This window comes from Bison bison, unplaced genomic scaffold (genome assembly GCF_000754665.1).
Source record: "Bison bison bison isolate TAMUID 2011002044 unplaced genomic scaffold, Bison_UMD1.0 scf7180017864167, whole genome shotgun sequence".
Classification (NCBI taxonomy): domain Eukaryota; kingdom Metazoa; phylum Chordata; class Mammalia; order Artiodactyla; family Bovidae; genus Bison; species Bison bison.
In genome coordinates, this window is record NW_011494739.1 from 5,940,237 (window position 1) to 5,962,268 (window position 22,032).

The window sequence follows — 22,032 nt, forward strand, 5'->3', positions numbered from 1 at the left end:
ACTACTACTACTACTACTAAGTCACTTCAGTCGTGTCCGACTTTGTGCGACCCCATAGACGGCAGCCCACCAGGCTCCCCCGTCCCTGGGATTCTCCAGGCAAGAAGCACTGGAGTGGGTTGCCATTTCCTTCTCCAATGCAGGAAAGTGAAAAGTCAAAGTGAAGTCACTCAGTCGTGTCCGACCCTCAGCGACTCCACGGATTGCAGCCTTCCAGGCTCCTCCGTCCATGGGATTTGCCAGGCAAGAGTACTGGAGTGGGGTGCCATTGCCTTCTCCGAAGAAATATAACGGTGTATGTCAATTATACCTCAGTAAAAAAGTTGTTCTTGAATTCAAATTTGCTATCAAAAGTGAAATATTGGCAGGAAACAATTATTTACATATTGCCTTCTTAGTATTTAGAATCTTGTATAAACACAAAGCCTTTATTTACTCAGATAGCTTCTTCCCTGAGGTAACTAGGGCTACTCAGCCAGGCCAGCACAATGCCGGTGACATTCCCTCAAGTCCAGCAGCACCTTTCAAGTGATAGGTAGGTTGGATCTTGCAATGACTGCCCACCTGCCACACTCCCATGAAATAGTCAGGTGGACACTGCAGCCAGAGACACGCTTTGAGAACATTTTTCTCCCCCACTGAATTATAGGAAGCATTATGGAAATCATTTGAATGGCATCCTCTGAAAGGTTGCTGTTGAATCACACGAAGACACAGGGATTCTTGGCCCCCAGAGAAGAATTCAATCCAGGGCCAGAGATGAGGCTTGATCGCTCAGAGCTTTTGTGTAATAAAGTTTTATTAAAGTATAAAGGAGATAGAGAAAGCTTCTGACATAGGCATCAGAAGGGGGCAGAAAGAGTACCCCCTTGCTAGTGTTAGCAATGAAGTTATATACTCTCCAATGAATCCAAAGAATGTCTAGAGGTTATAAAGACCTCACCAGACCTACTCCCATAATCTACATTTTAAGATAACCGAATTAGCCAGAAGTTTTAATCCAGAGACTATCTTCAGGCAGGACACATTATTGTTATATAGTCCTTGTAAAGACCAGGTCTACTCCCATAATTTACATTTTAAGATAACAGGATTAGCCAGAAGGTTTAATCCAGAGACTGTCCTCAGGCAGGATATATTATTGTTATATAATCCTAAGGAATGTAGAGAAGGAAAAGTTTGTCCTTTCTTCCTCCTTGAGAATTCCAGACCCCTCTCTCCTTGGGGATCCCTAGACTTCTTATCAACCTGCCTAGGAAATGACTCTCATCCTCTTTGGACAAACAGCCTAAAATTGTCAAGGATGGGAAATACGATAAGCATACTTAAAAGATCATTTCGGCAAATGTAACCGTTTTCAAGTCTCTCTGCCTCACGCAGACGAGATGATGCAAGTTAATTCTAAGCTGTGCACCAGAGGAGAAGTAATACACTTGTACATCCAGGATGTGAAATTTGAGGCATCTCTGGGTGAAGAAACACACTATCTCAGGCCTCTTTTCCAGCTCTCCAGCCACTCCTATGTGACTGTCGGCTGTGCCCTTATGTGTCATCCTAGGAAAATGAGCCTAGAGCTTTCTGGTTGAAAGGGCCTTAAAGGTACCTTGCCTCACACCCTTGCTCACAGAAGGGGAAACTGAGGCCAGAGAGGAGACAAAACCTTTAGGTATTCTTTGTTCATGGCCTGGGTCGCCTGGAAATACACCTGTTTTAGAAATGGGATGAATTTTTCATGCTGTCCCAGGACTGCAATTTTCTCCTCGTTAAAACTACACACCTGGTTGTGTTAGTTGCTCAGTCGTGTCCGAGTCTTTGTGATCTTATGGATTGTAGCCGGCCAGGCTCCTCTGTCCATTGACAGAGGCAAGAATACTGGAATGGGTAGCCAATCCCTTCTCCAGGGGATCTTCCTGACATAGGGAATGAGCCCAGGTCTCCCACTCTGCAGACAGATTATTTACCATCTGAGCCACCAGGGAAGCCTCACACACCTGGTTAGGCCCTTCATTTAAAATTAGCTACATGAATCAAGAAACAGTTCTCTGAATAAATCAATATTTGATATTTTGGAATGGAAGGAGTTAAAAAAAAAAAACTTTGCCTTTAGGAAAAAAGACAGAAATAGAGTCTGTGGCAGGAAACAAATATTATGGTTACATTTGATGTTAACAGAACCAGATGATGCAATAACATCCCCCACCCACCAGGAGGGTGGCCAACCACAGAAGTGAAGATCTGAAGGATATTTCTTCATGCTCTATGACACTGTTATCTAATACACAGTCCTTTATGCTGTGACAAGCTCTTGGCTAAGGATAGATTGTTACAGGTTGGGGCAGGGACACGACCACAATGAAGGATGTTTGGCAGGATCTAGATGGGCTGGTGATGGCTCACCCTGTCCCCAGGAGATTTCAGGTATAAATCCTAGAGTGCTACCGTGCTATGCTGTGCTAAGTCACTTCAGTTGTGTCCGACTCCTTTTGACCCTATGGGCTGTAGCCCGCCAGGCTCCTCTGCCCGTGGGACTCTCCAGGCAAGAATACTGGAGTGGGTTGCCATGCCCTCCTCCAGGGGATCTTCCTGATCCAGGGATCAAACCTGCATCTCTTATGTCTTCTGCATTGGCAGGCAGGTTCTTTACAACCTGGGAAGCCTCATAAATCCTAGAGTAGCAGTTATCAAGCCTCTTACTCTCAGGATGCCTTTCCACTTGTAAACTTTAGGCAGAACCCAAAGAGTTGTTGTTTATGTGGTGCTCTCCATATTAGAAATTAAGACTGAATTTTTTTTTTTTTTTGGCTACATTATTCAGCTTGTGGGATTCTAGTTCCCTGACCAGGGATCAAACCCAGGCCTCCTGCAGTAGAAGCACAGAGTCCTAATCACTGGACCACCAGGGAATTTCCAAGACTGGGAAATTTTAAATGTACTTCTCAATTCATTAAAGATACTGATTAAAATAGACAACTAACAAGGACCTACTGCATAGCACAGGGAAAATATTCAATATCTTATAATAATCTATAAGGGAAGAGAATGTAAAAAAGAATATGTATATATATGTATGTATATGTATGACTAAGTCATTTTACTGTACACCTGAAACTGATACATTGTAAATCAATTATATTTCAAAAAATTTTTTAATAAAAATAAATTTTTAAAAAGGAGTTTGGAATTAGCAGATAGAAGCTACTATATATAAAATATTAACAGATAAACAAAGACTTACTGTCTAGCATAGGGAACTATATTCAACATCCTAATAAACCATAATGGAAAAGAATATGAAAAAGAATATGAAGATATATATATAACTGAATCACTTTGCTATACAGCAAAAACACAAATTTGTAAAGAGATAATGATAAATCCATCACAAATTAATATAAATCAAGCATCTGTGAAAAATTAATGTATTTTCCACATTTTCATTTAGTGTGAAGAATGGCACAATTTCATATTTTTGCAAATCTTTTGGCTGTCTGGCTTAAAAGCAGACACCTGGACTCCCCTCTCTGATTCTGAACTCAGTCTGTTGTAAATGCTGTTTGCTTCAAGTATATGAAGCAATTCTTGCCTCACATAGGTATGTATATGGAAAGGGAGGAATATTTTTATAGCCTGGAACTGTGGGTACTCTTTTGATGTCATGCCAGAATTTGACAAGTAGTCCATTTTTAACAGTCACTTGCCATGTGGAGCCTGAAAGCATACTAATGACTTTCGTTACTCTGTTTGATTAAAACCATTGGAGTCTCTTGAATTTTGAATAACTCTCACCTGTGTGTGATTTTGGACTGTGATATCTTAATCAGTAAGAAACTCTTTGCTCACTGAGCTATGCAGTTCTTCCACATGTTGACATATTTCATTCTAAAAAATCAAAAAGTCACATTCATTAATCTGTCCACCAATATCAGCAGAAAAATCTTTATGTGTTGGGAAGCTGTCAAGCTCAAGTTTTCCAAAGTTCTAATTTTTTGCTTGAAAGCTTAAAATTTATCATCGGCAACATGACACCGTCCCATTGTTTTTCTTGAAGTGATGGGCTGACTTTGTTCATTATCAAAGACGTGTCGATCAAGTAATCATTCCTGAACAGCCATGGTTGATCAGTCATTCTTTCGGGGAAAATGCTGCTTCATTAAAAAAAAAAAAAATGTGGCCTATTTAGCTGTCAACTCTGACAATCACACACGTGCTTTTCTCTGAGACAAATCTTCTACACTGATGGGCAGTGCTGGGTTCATACCTCCATCTAGACACACAGAGTGTCTAAAGGATACACACACAGGAGTGGCATGGGGTATAATTAATAGTTGAAATTCACCTCATTTCAACAACGAGGTGAATTTATCAATCATATCATTCTTAAATGAGACTGGCCCTTTTCCCTCTTCCTTCATTTCTCCTTCCTCCTTCTCTCCTTCCTTCCCTTCCACCTCCCCTTCTTCCTCCCTCCCTCCTTTCCTCTTTCCTACCTCTACGTGGTGAGGAAGCATGCGAGACTATCAGAGGAGTTTGTGTCATGGGTCTCCAATGGTCCTAAGGCACCAGCATTTTTATCACCAATATTTGTTACCATCAGTGCAAATGTCACACAGAGAAATAGACAAGCAGTGTCTTTGATTATTATAAACGTGTTTGGCCTTGTGGAGTCTCTGATAAGGTCAGGGACCCCGGTGAAACAAACTGAAAACTGTCCTCCAGAGAAATTTTCTACATGTATATTCTGTATACAGCATCACCATGTGTGTGTGATAACAAACAACTGGAAGTAACCTAAGTGGCCATCACTAGAAGAATGACAAATTGTCTTCTTTCATATAGTTAAAAGTTATATGGTAGTGAAAATGAATGAGGTAGAAATATGAGTGTCAGTGTACACACACACACACGCACACATATACACAGACATACAGGCGCACGTGTTTTGTGTTGGTTTGACATGCATTGCATAACTTGTCTCTTTCAAGTTCCACACTCTTACTGTTCATGTGTGGAGATTTTTCCAGAGGGGGAGTGTTGTTAAAAAAATGATAAATAATTATCAAGGCTTCCCAGATGGGAAGGAACCTGCCTGTCAACATGGGAGACATAAGAGACAGGGGTTCGACCTCTGGGTTGGGAAGATCCCCTGGAGGAGGGCATGGCAACTCACTCCAGTATTCTTGCCCAGAGAATCCATGGACAGAGGAGCCTGGTGGACTACATTCTATAGGGTAACAAAGAGTTGGACACCACTGACGCAACTTAGCATAGCATATCATAATTATCGATGCAAATCATTATGTAACTGTAAGGTACCAAATTCCTTAGTTTTATTATCTTATGATAAAGTCTAAAAATAAGGGATAAGTCTACAAATAAGGGAGAAATAAAAAACCTAAAAAAAGTCCCACTACCAATTAACATTTGGTGCCATTTTACTTGTGCCCATATAAATACACTTGGCTCACCCTGAACAGACAGTTTGACTTCCCACTTATTAAGTTATGCTCACATAACAGTAACAGGTAGGGCTTTAAATGTCCCTACCATTGGTAACACTAGATCAGAATTTTCTGGTTACCTCTTTTACAGTCACAGAAGGGAAATGGCAATTTTGAATTGAGATGTCAAGAGCAAGAAATTAGTTATCAAAACCGAATGCAGTTCCTCTTTTTCTCTGCTCTAATTCTAGAAGATTGACTTCGGGCAGGGCCTACTTGGTTCTGCTAAGTACACTCCCTGCTAATTAATGTCATTTTTATTTTTAAGGTCAGCACTGTCAACAGTACCCGACAAGAAAACGATGATCTTACTAATCAAACAAAGGTAGGGTTTGAAATTCGGTTTTTCAATAAACCAAGTGAGATTGTACTTTACTTAGAGGCTGCCTTGCAATTTTGAGTTTTTTAGTGCCCTGTCAGTATTCAGTTGCCACAAAATAGATTAGTAACTAGATGTGGGCTTTTAGAATCTTGAAGGACTGTGGAGACTTGCAGAGGACGCCTTTATGTCTAATTAAATGAGGAGCAGTCTGTGAAAGTCAGAAGTTGAGTATACGGTCCTGGCCCAGAGGGTTGCCCACACTCTTTTCCACTTTGGGGAGCTAGAGGAGGCAGTCTTGCTGTCTTCCAGCGTGTGGCTGCAGGCCAGTGCAGGGGACACTGTCGCCACCACCACTTCGAGGTTTCGCCACATCATCATCCACCTTGGGATGATTTCCTTCCTGTAGTTCCTATGATCAACTCACTGTCTCATTCAGTAATTTTTTAGGAGCACATCTTCTGAATAAAAATGAATGTGGCTAGATACCAGCTATACTTATATTGGGTTGGTCCAAAAGTTCGTTCAGGTTTTTCCATTAACATCTTATAGACCTGAGCGAACTTTTTGGCCAACCAAAATAATAACTATATGCTAACAGTAAAACTGGAAAAAGTCGGTTTTCATTCCAATCCTAAAGAAGGGCAATGCCAAAGAGTGTTCAAACTACTGCACAATTGCACTCACTTCATATGCTGGCAAAGTAATGCTCAAAATCCTCCAAGCCAGACTTCAATAGTACGTGAACCAAGACCTTCCAGATGTTCAAGATGGATTTAGAAAAGGCAGAGGAACCAGAGATCAAATTGCCAACACCTGTTGGATCATACAAAAAGCAAGAGAATTCCAGAAAGACATCTAGTTCTGCTTCACTGACTACACTAAAGACCTTGACTGTGTGGATCACAACAAACTGTGTAAAATTCTGAAAGAGATGGGAATACCAGACCACCTTACCTGCCTTCTGAGAAACCTGTATGCAGGTCAAGAAGCAACAGTTAGAACCGGACATGGAACAACGGACTGGTTCCAAATTGGGAAAGGAGTACATTAAGGCTGTATATTGTCACCCTGCTTATTTAACTTATATTCAGAGTGCATCATGCGAAATGCCTGGCTGGATGAAGCACAAGCTGGAATCAAGATTGCTGGGAGAAATATCAATAATTTAAGATATGCAGATGACACTGCCCTGATGGCAGAAAGTGAAGAGGAACTAAAGAGCCTCTTATGAGAGTGAAAGAGGATAGTGAAAAAGCTGGCTTAAAACTCAACATTCAAAAAATGAAGATCATGGCATCCGGCCACATCACTTCATGGCAAAAAGATGGGGAAACAATAGAAACAGTGACAGACTTTATTTTCTTGGGTTCCAAAATCACTGCAGACAGTGACTGCAACCATGAAATTAAAAGACGCTTGCTCCTTAGAAGAAAATCTATGACAAACCTAGACAGCATATTAAAAAGCAGAGATATTACTTTGCTGACAAAGATCTGTATAGTCAAAACTAAGGTTTTGCCAGTAATCATGTTATGGATATGAAAGGTGTACCATAAAGAAGGCTGAATGTTGAGGAATTAATGCTTTTGAATTGTGGTGCTGGAGAGTCCCTTGAACTGCAAGGAGATCAAACCAGTCAATCCTAAAGGAAATCAATCCTGAATATTCATTAGAAGGACTGATGCTGAAGCTGAAGCTCCAATAGTTAGGCCACCTGAGGCAAAGAGCTGACTCATTGGAAAAGACCCTGATGCTGGGAAAGATGGAAGGCAGGAGGAGAAGGGGACAACACAGGATGAGATAGTTGAATCGTATTGCTGACTTAATGGACATGAGTTTGGGCAGGCTCTGAGAGATGATGGGGGAAAGGGAAGCCTGGTGTGCTGCAGTCCATGGGGTCGTGAGGAGTCAGACACAACTGAGCAACTGAAGAACAACAGTAAAATATATGTAAAACAAATAAAACCCCATTGTTCAATTCTATCTATATTTCTTTGCCCAACAAATCTCTGACCCTCATGTTTGGGTCTGTCTCAGTCTCTGTCATGAGGGAGATGAGTAGACAGAGAGGCACTGAAGACCCCACAGCACTGAATGGAGGCTTTCTCAACCAAGGATTTCAGAAACTTGGAGAGAAGAATGTGTGTTAGTCACTCTTGCAACCCCATGACCTGTTGCCTGCCAGGCTCTTCTGTCCATGGGATTCTCCAGGCAAGAATACTGGAGTGGGTTGCTATTCCCTTCTCCAGGGGATCTTCTCCACCCAGGGATCTAAGCTAGATCTCCTGCATTGCAGATTCTTTACTGTCTGAGCCACAAGGGAAACCCAGAGAGAGGAATAGAGAGGGGGTAATTTTCTTATTGATCCCACAACTCTGTGCATGTCGACTTTAGGTGTCAGCACACACTAGACAATGATCTTTAGCGTTGTCCCCATAGCCCCTTAAACATGTCAGGAGCCACATATAAATGTGAAATCCCCGGGCGTCACGTGGCCCACAGTTTAGTACTGACTGTAGTTGTAAAGAGAATGGGTGCTTGGGATTTTTAGGCGTTGGAGACTGTTGTGAGGATGAGAAAGGGAAGGCATGTCAATCACTGTGCCCCCCGCCCCAGCCCCTCACCAACATCCTCCCCCTCATCACAGTCTCTGTGATCCCCAGGGAGACAGCCGGCTTCTACGGCGATCCAAGAGAAGATGGGTTATTACCACGTTGGAGCTGGAAGAGGAAGACCCGGGACCCTTCCCGAAATTTGTGGGTGAGGTAAGGCAGCTGCTCTCGGGAAAGGCCCATCACCCTGTCCAATTCAGCACGTCCCTGTTGGCAGGAGGCTAAGACGCCAGGCAGAGCAGTGGTAGGAGGCATGGGTGTCATGGGAGGGGAGGACCCCTATGAGAGTCTTCCAGTAAGGATGGACATTTATGCTGTTTCCAATTCTTCACTATTACAAACCAAACTGCTGCTGTATTCCTTGTTCCTGCATCTTTCCCTACCTGTTTATTTCTTTAGGACAAATTCTCAGAACTGTAATTTAAAACTGCCTTTAAATATTAGCCTAGATATTTGATAGATATAGTAGTTTACTCTCGCCCTGTTTGTTTCCCCTCTCCTTTTTTTCCCTTCCAGCTGTTCAATAATATGTCTGCTAACATGGAAATAATATATTTAATCAGAGGACCTGGTGTGGATGAATATCCAGAGATTGGTTTGTTTTCTATAGAAGATAATGTGAATGGGAAAATATATGTTCACCGCCCTGTTGATCGAGAGAAAACACCGTCTTTTAAGGTACCTAAAATGTGATGCATTCTAAACTTGGGCTTCTCTGGTGGCTTAGACGGGAAATAATTTGCCTGCAATGCAAGAGACCCCGGTTTGATCCCTGGGTCAGAAAGATCCTCTGGAGAAGGAAATGGCAACCCACTCCAGTATTCTTGCCTGGAGAATCCCGTAAACAGAGGAGACTGGTAGACTATAGTCCATAGGGTCACAAGGAGTCCAACATGACTGAGTGACTAAGCACATAAGCTAGAATTTACTGTGAAGATTGTGTAGGAGTATTGTATTTGGCAAGCAATCTGTAAGCTGGCTGTGTGCCAGGCTCTGGGAGTTTGACATCTTACAAACTGTGACATGCTTTAGAAATGTGCCTGGGACCTAGAGATTAATTTTGTAATCTCTTCAAGTTCTGGACTTTGGCTTTGTCATAATTTATGTAATCTGTGATCGATGCAGGTTTATCCTGATATGATCAGGATATTTAAACATATAAAATGTTTATAAAATGGGCTGATTTAGTTTTTGGTGAGTCACAGATGAAATCTATGGAGAGAGGCTACAAATGGACTCCACGGATTTCGTAGTTACCTGATGAAGGAGGAATTACAGCCCTGGCGATGGTTTGTTCCTATGAGTCTATGTATTCTTTATGATTTATCACCCCAGTAATATGGTCTGGGCTTCCCAGGTGGTAAAGGATCTACCTGCCAATGCAGAGGTCTCAGGAGACGTGGGTTTGATCCCTAAATTGGGAAGATCCCTTGGAGGAGGAAATGGCAACCCACTCCAGTATTCTTGCCTGGGAAATTCCATGGACAGAGTAGCCTGGCAGGCTATCTATGGGGTCACAAAGAGTCGGACATGACAGAGCAACTGCGCACATACCATGGTCTGCCATGAGGCTGAAATTCAAGTTCAAAACTGCAAAGGAAACTTGAAATAAAAATGCCCACAACATGGTAGTATCTTGTGCTACCAGCCAAAGCTTACAGGGTTTCTTAGAAGTCTGCAGCCTGTGTTCTGGTTTGAATTCTGCTGGAACCTGGGCTCTGTTCTCAGGCCTGCTTGCCTAAGCATTTCCTCCTTCAAGGGGGGAGATGTTTTTAATATTGGCAAGGAGTAATTTGTGAAGCTTTTCTCCACTGACTTAGAAAATTCATACACATGATAAGCTACATACCCTTAACACATTAGTGGTCTTGGACTCTGTAATTTTTAAACAGGCACAAATTCTCCGAAACTTCAAAAGGACATGCAAAGATGACAGTCTAGGTCTTCTCTCTCCAAATAATCCCTCAAACCCCTCCATAAAGTGTGCAGTTTTTTTAAAAAAAGAAGGAATATAGAGACTTCCCTGATGGTCCAGTGGTTTAGAATTCATCTACCAATGCAGGAAGCCCAGGTTCAATCCCTGGTCCAGGAAGATCCCACATGCCACAGGGCAACTAAGCCTGCGCACCACGAACACAGAGCCCCTGCTATAGAGTATGGGAGCTGGAACTACTGAAGCCTCTGAGCCTAGGGCCTGTGCTCTGCAACAAGAGAAGCCTCCACAATGAGGAACCCACATACCACAACTAGAGAAAGCCTGTATGCAGCAGTGAAGACCCAGCCCAGCCAAAAATAAAATAGATAAATAATTAAAATAAGATGGAATATAAAGTCATAAGGGGGACCTTGGGACAGCACTTCTTTATCTTTACTGAGCAAACAGGTCACCTAGGAATCTGGCTAAAATGCAGGTTCTATTTCAGTAGGTGGAGCAGCCCTGAGCTCCTGCATCTCTCACAAGCTCCCAGGAGATGCTGCTGCTGCTCCCCAGGCCTCTGCAGGTTGACAGTGGACGAGCTAGGACACAACAGTTAACAGGCACAAGCTGTGCAAGGATGGAACAAAACACGTAGTGCTTGGGGCGGTTTTATTTTGGTTATTGTTGTTTGATTGTTTTTAACATCTTTAATAATGTACTAAGGCTGGCATTTGGGATCCCCAGGTAGCAAAGGATACTGAGTCAATCCCTGGGTCAGGGAGGAGGGAATGGCAACCCACTCCAGTATTCTTGCCTGGGAAATCCCATGCACAGAGGAGCCTGGTGGGCTAAAGTCCATGGGGTTGCTAAGAGTTGGATATGACTGAGCATCTGAGCACCATGCTGAATTGGGTTAGGTCTTAGTCTAGTAACCAGCATCCTTGTAAGGGGAGGGAGATTTGGACACAGAGAGAAAGAAGAGGAGGCCATGGGAAGCTGGAGACAGAAACTGGAGTGATGGGTCTATAGGCCAGGAAACAGCAAGGATCGCTGACTCCGTGGGAAGTAAGAAGAGGGGCCTGGAGTGGACCATTCTGCAGAGCCCCAGGAAGGAACCCACCCTATAGACACCCCAGTTTTGGTGCTGGCCTCCAGAAGCACAGGAGAATACATTTTCGTTGTAGGCACCCAGCTTGATGCAAAAATCATAGGGGACTAACCCAGGGGGTTAGCTACTAGTTAGCAAGATGTGAGACAGGCTGCTGAGGATTATCAGCCCTGAAGGTGGGACAAGCAGAGTGTCATAGGCACACTACCCAAACCGAGTGCTCTAGCTTAACTACCGGCTTCTCTAAGAATGCTTACTACTGCTTTTTGACTGTCCTTAAGGACAGGATGTTATTAAAAATTCAGTAAGTCTAATGTATTGGCAAGAAGACAGCTCTAGCAGCACCGCTTTACTCTTGCAGATAGTAAAGGAGACACTGCTGCTGCTGCTGCTGCGTGACTTCAGTGTCCGACTCTGCGCGACCCCATAGACGACAGCCCACCAGGCTCCCCTGTCCCTGGGATTCTCCAGGCAAGAACACTGGAGTGGGTTGCCATTTCCTTCTCCAGTGCATGAAAGTGAAAAGTGAAAGTGAAGTTGCTCAGTCGTGTCCGACTCTTAGCGACCCCATGGACTGCAGCCCACCTGGCTCCTCTGTCCATGGAATTTCCCATGGGCAAGAGTACTGGAGTGGGGTGTCATTGCCTTTCCCAAAGGAGACACTCCTGCTGCTGCTGCTGCTAAGTCGCTTCAGTCGTGTCCGACTCTGTGCGACCCCATAGACGGCAACCCACCAGGCTCCGCCGTCCCTGGGATTCTCCAGGCAAGGAGACACTAAAGCTGGCTAAAACTTGTGTTCTGAAGGTGACAGGGTGGCTGGAGGAGCTAATTTCTGGTTAATCCCATAAAAAACCTGCAAGAAAGCAGTAGCAGGGGCTTCCCTGGTGGCTCAATGGTAAAGAATCTGCCTGCCAATGCAGAAGACCTGGGTTTGATCCCTGGTCTGGGAAGACTCCACATGCTCCAGAGCAATTAAGCCTGTGCACCTCAAATACTGAGCTTGCGCTCTAAAGATCTGCAACATAGAAGCCACTGCAATGAGAGGCCAGTGTGCACCGCAACTAGAGAGTAGCCCTCCTCACTGAAACCGAGCTAAAGCCTGCGCAGCAATAAAGACCAAGAACAACCAAAAATAAATAAGTAAATAAAAATTTTTAAAAAAGAAAGCAGCAGCACGAACTGAGAATTGCTGGAAGATTTAAGACTGAGAGAAGGAAAGTCTTTTTTCTGTGTAGAGATCTTTTCTATTTATATCAAAATATGCTCAATTTCATAGGGTACAAGTACACTCAAGAAAGTCACCTTTTTACATTCCTCATAATAATTATTTGTGGCTGTTTATCCCAATGTAGTTATCTTCACCTACTTCTAAGCTATCCATAGATGTGTTTGTATTGTGTGTTTGGCATTTAAGATGTTTCTTTCTATATGCTTGTGTCTAGAATAAAGGATCTTGTACATGTAATTTCATGTAGCTATCACATCAATGCCCTGTGGTGTGTTTACCCAAGGATATAAATCTGAAGGCTGTAACAAAAGTCTGAAAACCCTTTAAAAGTGCGGAGAATATCCATGACATTTCCTTTCCCCATTGTGATTCTGAGTTCCTAGGAATTCTTAGCATCTTGGCAAAAACAAATAGCACTTATGCCTCTCAGGCATCTTTCAGAACTAAAGGTCTCAGATGTAGCTTTAGGATAATAAATGTAACATAGAATAATAAACATAAAACAAACATGTGGCTCTTGTTTTTAAGTGGGAGGATTATAGTTGGCACAGACTTAGAGCCAGAAGTCAGGGTGATTAAGGAGCAGAGCTTTGCCAGCACCGTCATAAATTATGGAGGAGCATGTGGAAACAGTGCTGCAGAAAGCCAGTTAGCTTGCACAGAAATTTAAAAACGTATGTTGGAGTCCCCAAAGTGGACAAGTTCAGGACTAGCAGCCTCGCAGCATCCTTTGTCTCATAGAGGGAGAGGAGAGAGCTGAATGAGAGTGGACATGGGGCCCGGGACAGCATCTTACGATGCTGAGCAGGACCACCATGGTGGCTGCTGAGCAGCAAGTCTGCTGGGAAAAAGGCCTGAGGAGATACAAACAGAGAAGCAGATCAGGCCATGTGGGCTATGAGGAAAAGTGGAGGGTGGGGCAGATGGCTGCCTGAAGCTCTCAGGGTCCTAAGACGGCTATCTGGTGAAGCAGCCTACTCTAGACTCTGAGGCCGTAGAGGGAAGAGACGAAGTACCAGCTGGTAGCACTGTCAAGTCGACCCCACATCTAACTGCACTTGAATCTGGGCTGCTTTGCCTCCAGGCTCTGAGCCTGACAGTCATGGACCCTCTCAAATAATTCAGAGCAGGTGGATTTCCCTGGTGGTCCAGTGGCTAAGATGCAGCGCTCCCAGTGTAGAGGGCCTGGGTTCAATCCCGGGTCAGGGAACTAGAGCCCACATGCTGCAACTAAGGGTTCATAAAGGTCTCCCCTGCCACAAGAGGACCCGAGATTGTGTGTGCCCCAACTAAGACTCACTGCAGCCAAATAAATGAATATATTTTTAAAATGTTGCAGAGGAGGAATACAAGGGAGCCTCCCTCCAGGACTTATGAAAGAAGAAAGGACCTGACTTATGTAAGGGCTCAGCCAGGCCCCGGGCAAGTCCACCCTCCGTGGGCCTCACTGGAGCTTCTTCTCTGGCAATAAACCCCATACTTATCGTCCCTGAGCAGGGCTCTGCATCTGGTCACCAGAGGCCCCTTGAGAGGAGAAACCAGCATTCCCACTGTAAAGGATCATCTGCTTGAGAGCTCTTTGGTGCTCCTTCTGACTCTCTGTGGACTCCCCAAAAGCTTTTCACTCTTCAACAAATAAAATCACCATTTTTCCTAAAGCAATGAGAGATTCAGTAGCAAGTCAGAGTAGACCTACTTTATATACATATACGTATATATATATATATGTATATATATATATATATGATTGCCTATGCCTTATTTTGCAAGCAGGGGCCCTTTTTTAAAATTAATAGACATTATTTCTTAGAACCACTTTAGGGTTACAGAAAAATAGATAGAAAGTACAGAATTCCTATGGGCTTCTGCAGTGACTCAGTGGTAAAGAATCTACCTCCCAGAGATGTGAGTTTGACCCCTAGGTCAGGAAGATCCCCTGGAGGAGGCTATGGCAACCCACTCCAGTACTCTTGCCTGGAGAATTCCATGGACAAAGGACCCTGGCGGGCTACAGTCCATGGGGTCGCAGAGAGCCAGACATGACTAAAGGGACATAGCATGCATGCATGCACAGAGTTCCTATATACCTCCTCACTTTCCCACTCATCCCATAGTTTCCTCTATTATTAATATTTTGCATTACTATAGGACATTTGTTACAATCAATGAACCAATGTCATACATAATCATTAACTGAAGCCCATCGTTTACACGTGGATTCACTCTTTGTGCTGTATGTTCTCTGGGTTTTGGGAATGTATAGTGCCATGTACCCGCCCTTCTGCCATCATGGCTTCACTGCCCTAAGTTTCCCCTGTGCTCCATCTATTCATTCCTTCCCCTCCTCGGAGCCCTTGGCAACTGCTGATCCTGTTACTGTCTGCATAGTTTTGCCTTTTCCAGAATATCACAGGGTTGGAATGGTGCAGTCTGTCACCTGCTCAAGATTGTCTTCTTTCTCTTGGCAATATGCACTGAAGCTTCCTCCATGTCTTTTCATTGCTGAAAAATATTCCATTGTGGAATACTGTGGATGTACCGGTCTTTGTTTATCCATTCACCTGCAGAAGACCATCTTGATTGCTTCCAAATTTTGATGATTATGAATAAAACTGAACATCCATGTTTGGGATGTAACATGATTGTTGGATGGTGTGGTAACAATATGTTTAGTTTTGAAAGAATTTGCCAAACTGTCTTCCGAAGTGGCTACACCGTTTGCATTCCCACAAGTAGTGAATGATTCTTTCCTGTTGCTTATCTTACTTTTTAGGTGTAAAACTAATAAAGGCTTCTTATGGAATTTAAAACTCTATAAGAATTTATTTACTTATTTATGTTAATGGTATAGTCATTAAAAACCTCTCCTCACTCCCAAATTTCTTCTCTGATCTGATTCCACAGAGGTGACCTCCTTGCATCTACATCCTTGCAAGCATTTGTACTGTCTATTGTCACATACATAGGCTAGAAATTTATTAAATTTTATGAAAATTAAGGATTCCATTTAAACATTTTGACCTCGTGCAAGAACAGTAATTTCTCTGCATGAACAGTCTCTAAATCTTCCTGACACAACAGATGCATTTGTGATACTGGAGAACTGCTCACTCTTCAGGGAGCAGGGTCATTGCTGGATCCCTCTGATGTGGTCTCTGAGACACTTTCTGTTTCTTCTGCCCTAAAGATAAGTGACTAAGACAGTGGTGCGTCGTCCCTTAAATCCTTGCCTTCAAGTTCAGTTCAGTTCAGTTGCTCAGTCGTGTCTGATTCTTTGAGACCCCATGAACTGCAGCACACCAGGCCTCCCTGTCCATCACCAACTCCCAGAGTCCATCCAAACCCATGTTCATTGAGTCGGTGATGCCATCCAACCATCTCATCCTCTGTCGTCCCCTTCTCCTCCTGCCCTCAATCTTTCCCAACATCAGAGTCTTTTCAAATGAATAAGCTCTTCGCATCAGGTGGCCAAAGTATTGGAGTTTCAGCTTCAACATCAGTCCTACCAATGAACACCCAGGACTGATCTCCTTTAGGATGGACTGGTTGGATCTCTTTGCATTCCAAGGGACTCTCAAGAGTCTTCTCCAACACCACAGTTCAAAAGCATCAATTCTTCAGCACTCAGCTTTCTTTATAGTCCAAATCTCACATCCATACATGACCACTGGAAAAACCATAGCCTTGACTAGACGGACCTTTATTGGCAAAGTAATGTCTCTGCTTTTTAATATGCTGTCTAGGTTGGTCATAACTTTCCTTCCAAGGAGTAAGCATCTTTTAATTTCATGGCTGCAATCACCGTCTGCAGTGATTTTGGAGCCCCCCAAAATAAAGTCAGTCACTGTTTCCACGTTTCCCCATCTATTTGCCATGAAGTGATGGGACCGGATGCCATGAGCTTTAAGCCAACTTTTTCACTCTTCTCTTTCACTTTTATCAAGAGGCTCTTTAGTTCCTCTTCACTTTCTGCCATAAGGGTGGTGTCATCTGCATATCTGAGGTTATTGATATTTCTCCCGGCAATCTTGATTCCAGCTTGTGTTTCTTCCAGTCCAGCGTTTCTCATGATGTACTCTGCATAGAAGTTAAATAAGCAGAGTGATAATATATAGCCTTGATGTACCCCTTTTTCTATTTGGAACCAGTCTGTTGTTGTTGCCTTCAAGAGTTGGCACCAACTGCCTCATTGGTGCTGAGGCAATCTCACGGACCACCCTCCTGAATGAACCATTTGAGGAAGATGCTCTCTAAATGTCCTCAGGAGTGGACTTAAAAACGTTGCTTTTGTTTATATGTTTTTATATTTAATATTTTGTGTGTCCTTACAGCTTCACATGGGGCTTCCCAGGTGGTGCTAGTGGTAAAGAACCTGCTTGCCAATGCAGGAGATGCAAGAGATGTGGGTTTGATCTCTGGTTCAGGAAGATCCCCTGGAGTAGGATATGGCAACCTACTCCAGTATTCTTGCCTGATGAATCCCATGGACAGAGGAGCCTGGTGGGCTACAGCCCATAGGGTCGCAGAGAATCAGACTTGACTGAAGGACTTAGCACGCATGCATGCACAGCTTTACATAATCATTTGCAAAAAATATGGTAACAACAGGGTGTAACTGGCTTTCAAGGAGACAGAAGGACCCAAGGATTCCCACTGGCACCTCAGCTTTCTTTGCACACACGCATGTATGCACGCATGCATGCACACCAATTTTAGCATCTGCTCAGAGCAGAATGATGGGAGGAGCTCTGCGGCGGGGGTCGTATAAGAACACTTGTCCTCTCAAGATGCTTCCATTCATTTACATCTTCAGCAGTTCCAGAGAATGCCCTTTCCAGCAAGCAATCATTAGTCAGTGCTGGGATGGGTACTGTTATTTTAAAAAAACAGAATCAAGGCTCTTGTGGTTCAGGCTGCCTTTTGTTGGTTTCCACATATAACAGCTGTTTTGTGTAAGTGGGTGATGATGCAGTTCCTGAATCTCTTACAGATGTGATTTGGCTGAGGCAGAATGAGGGACCTGGCCCATGAGCGTTCTGCTTTTGACAGTGATTCTGTTATGGGGCACAAATCAGGGACATAAACAAGACCTTGTGAGATCATGATCCCTCAGATCAATGACGCCTTCGCCATGTTTGTTCCTTTGTCGGTGGCAAATGTGTGGCTTATTTTCTTTCTACCTTTCATTCCATAAATACTTCTCCAACATGATTCACTGTGAGTTGAGTTTTGCAAGACTCCGAAGTCTCCGGGAATGCTACTGAAGCAGAAACTTTTACATCACCACACTGTCAGAAAGACTTCCGGTTACTTCTTCACACCCAAGCCTTTGATGTGAAGAATAAAAGAACCGCATGTTTATTTCACTAAACATTTTGTGTAAGCAGAATATAATTCAGGCAAAAGTGTCTTGGTAACATGCTTTCAACAGGGAATTTGAGACCTAGAAGTTATAGCACAGGCAAATCTCAAAAATCCCTATTGCCAAACACAGAACTGGTTGGGTGTCTGTAAACAATCATTTTGCAAGCTTTTAGTGAGCTGCTGGCTTCTACAGAATCAAAGCGTGAAGAGAAAATCTGAGTTTGATATTTGAATGATGAGAGGAAAATGCATTTCGATTTGTTGTGTTTTAATTACCATTCAGTTCAAAATATTTTCTGATTTCCATTGTGATTTCTTCTTTGATCTGTACGTTATTTAGAAATGCTTTGCTTAACTTCCAAACACTTGGGGTTGTAAATTATCTTTCTTAATGATTTCTAGCTTATTATACTCTACGTGTTTATGTGTGTGTGTATGTGTGTGTGTGTGCGTGTGTGTGTGTGTTTAGTTGCTCACTCATGTTGGACTCTTTGAGACCCTTTGGATAGTAGCCCACCAGGCTCCTCTGTCCATGGGATCTTTCAGGCAGGAATGCTGGAGTGGGCTGCCGTGCCCTCCTCCAGGGGCTCTTCCCAACCCAGGGATTGAAGCCTCATCTCCTATGTCTCCTGCATTGCAGGCAGATTCTTTACCCACTGAGCCATCAAGGAAGCCCGTAGCTGTCCTGGTTTATTTATTTACTGGTTGTGGGGCTTGCGGGGATCTCAGTTCCCTGACCAAAGACTGAACTTGGGCCCACGGCAGTGAAAGCACTAAGTCCTAAGCACTAGAGCTGCAGGGAATCCCTAGTCCTAATTGCTTTTAAATGTTCCCTCTCCCTAAAGCTTAAGTGTTTTCTCTCTGCAACGTTTCACCAGTATTCAATAGTGTGCTTACTTTTCATTACAAGACATATAGTATATAGGAACTGAGGCTCATAACAACTTGCCTATGTTGATACAAGTGGAGAAATTGAGATTTGAACCTACTATTAATAATAATAATGAATGAAGTAGTTTTTCAAGTCAGCTCATTGATCTGTCCTACAAACACTTGTTGAGTGCCCAGTCTATGCTCAGTCCCTGGGGTCGCAGGGTGAATGAGAGCCTGTGACCCCTGCCTTCAGGAACTTTCAGTCTATGGAGGACACTGATGCAGGATACACAGTATTACTGACTGGGATGGGATTCATGCCACCAAATCAATGGTTCTGCAACAGTAATATGGTTTCTCTGCTTCTTAGGTTTATTTTGATGTTGCCAATCGCTTAACAGGACACATCGTAGATAAATCCTTGATTGTCAACATAAGGATCAAGGATGTGAATGATCATGCTCCTGAGTTCCCTGAGAAGGAATTTAACATCAGTGTGAAGGAGGACCACGCTGCAGGTATACAAGGTGGGGCTGAGGGGTCCCTGTCTTCTCTGTGCCGTGAAGGTTTTCCAGCTTCTGTAGTGACAGGGCGCCTCAGTCCTACTTGTCTTCAGGGAGGCCTCTCACTGTTCACATCCCAAAGGTCACAGGCCCTGGATGAGAGCAAAATGCCATGAGGTCTCCACGCTTCATTTTGTATCAGCAGCAAAATGATGTGGAAATTGTCAGTTGGAAGAGCTGATCCGTAAATATCAACCTAAAATAAATGAACGGAGGAAGAAGAAGCAGAGGTGGGTGGTGGGATCCTGCATATCCCTGAGAAATTCTCATCTGTAAACATCTGTAAAATGGCAGCAAGATGGCATCTAAAATTCCTGACCTAGGATTCTGTGAGTCTTGAAACCTGAACCATCCTCATTAAAATGAGCATCTATTTGAATAACAAAAAGCATTATTTATTTTGCAAAAGTCTCTAGCAAATTTGGAAAATTCCAAGAAACAAAAAGACTAAAATAGGAAGCATCTTTAATGCTACCAATTAGAGATAAGTACTGTTAATATTCTCGTTTATATTCTTTCAATATTTTTCTTTGCACCTTACATATGTGTGTGTGTATACACACATGGCATGTTACATTTATATGTGTGTATATATTCACAGATTTATACACATCATTACAAATGTATATTTGTATATCTACATATTTTTTTCATCTTTATCATAGTACAAAATGTATATGTGTTTATATTACATATGTATAAATATATGACCTGAAGAAGGACATGGCCACCCATTCCAGGATTCTTGCCTGGGGAATCTCATGGACAGAAGCCTGGTGAACTACGGTTCAAGGGATCACAAAGAGTCAAACACAACTGAGTGACTAACACACACACACAAATATATGAGCACATCTTTTCATGTGTGCATATTTAAGAGTTTTCTCTTTAAAAATGCAATTTTACTGTTTATAACCTAACAGTATTCTCCTAGAGCATCTTGTGTGTCATATTTTATTTTATGGATGTGCTTTAAGATTTTTAACCAATCTTCTTTGGTTGCACATTTACATCTCATTGTCACATTTTGTTATTTTTACAAAACATGCTTCAGTGAACATATCTGAGCTAGAAGCGTGTGCCATTCAAGCATTGCCTACTTAGCACAAATTCAGACAGGTAGAATTGCTGCTCCAAACCACACACACAACTTTCGTGTTGCAATTTATCCACAGCCCAGCAGCATATGACAGGGCTTAGTGTACTGTTCATCTCTAGTTACCAAGTGCTTGGACATGTGATAACTTTCCTGGCCATTTCTAGTTCCCTTGTCAGTTGCTCGTTTCTTTTCTTTGTCCACTTCTGTTAGCGTCATTGTCATTTTTCTTCTTGACTTCAACCTCCTCCTTTGACATTAAGAATGTCTATGTCTCTGTCTGCCAACATGTATTCCAAATATATTTTCCTGGTTTATAGTTTTTTTTTTTGCCACACACTTAAAAATTGATCTATTGATTTTACCCTTTAAGCCTCTGTATTTGCAATCATGATTAGAAAGTCCTTCTTGACCTTATGACGATTTAAATATCCCTCTTCACTTTGTCTAGTATGTCTATAGCTTGACCTTTATATTTACGTACTCAATCCGTTCTGGTGTAAGCCCCAGTGCCATGCAGCAAAGAATCATTCTTCTACTGGTTGGATAGGCTGCTGTTGGCCAATAGTAACAATTTAAAAAATTCTTTCCAGGTCAACCTGTTTTTCAGATGTCAGCAGTGGATCTGGATCAAGAAAATACTCCAAACTCTCAAGTGCTTTACTTCCTTGTTTCTCAAACACCAGTACTGAGAGAGAGTGGTTTCCGGATTGACCGTGTTAGTGGAGAAGTGCGACTGTCAGGATGCTTAGATTATGAGGTTATGTGCACTTTATTGCTTTGGAAAATAAAATGGGTTCTCCCTCTCCGAGCATTTGCATTTGCAGTGGGAAACCCTCTGTGGCTAGACTGGCTACTGAAATTGCTAAAATGGAACATTTCTGTATTAGATTTCCTTTTCCTGCGTTTGAAAGGTTTCACCTACCTTTTCCTCCTTATGTAGACGGCGCCTCGGTTTACACTACTCATTGAAGCGAGGGATTGTGGCAACCCGCCGCTGTCATCCACAGCCACTGTTCATGTACACGTGCAAGACAGCAACAACCACATGCCCAGGTTCACCCAGGACCACGTAAGTCCCCTCACGAACAGTCTCCATGCCCCAGGCTCTGTTTGCTGAGGGAATTCCTCCATCACCCAAGATACAGGCAATCTCCAAAATAACTTCAGCTTAGAATCAAGAAGTCAACTGCATTGATAGGGAACCAGTTAATAGCAATCATGTGAGCCTACATTTGTTACTATTTTGTGCCAGAACGATGTTCAGAGTATTGACAGGAATCCCTAGGTTTTCACTGATTGTAGCTGCTGCGTTTTCCATCCTGCAAATAAGAAGGCTGAGGCTCGGGGAGGACAGAGGATCCAGGCTCCATCCACTTCAGGGCCTCTCACTTTCCACACTGATGATGTTTTGGAGATGGAGGAAGGGCACAGGGAGGGTGGGGAGGGG

At 43.0% G+C, this 22,032-nt stretch overlaps 1 protein-coding gene across 1 annotated transcript in view; it reads left to right on the top strand.

Annotated features, from left to right (window-relative positions):
- Positions 1–22,032, top strand: part of CDH26 (cadherin 26) — a 46,552-nt gene that overhangs the window by 3,802 nt on the left and 20,718 nt on the right. The window contains exons 2-7 of the mRNA XM_010841860.1: positions 5,767–5,823; positions 8,484–8,585; positions 8,949–9,110; positions 19,294–19,441; positions 21,176–21,342; positions 21,526–21,654. Coding sequence (XP_010840162.1) covers positions 5,767–5,823; positions 8,484–8,585; positions 8,949–9,110; positions 19,294–19,441; positions 21,176–21,342; positions 21,526–21,654 — 765 coding nt within the window. The remainder of the gene's footprint in view (positions 1–5,766; positions 5,824–8,483; positions 8,586–8,948; positions 9,111–19,293; positions 19,442–21,175; positions 21,343–21,525; positions 21,655–22,032) is intronic.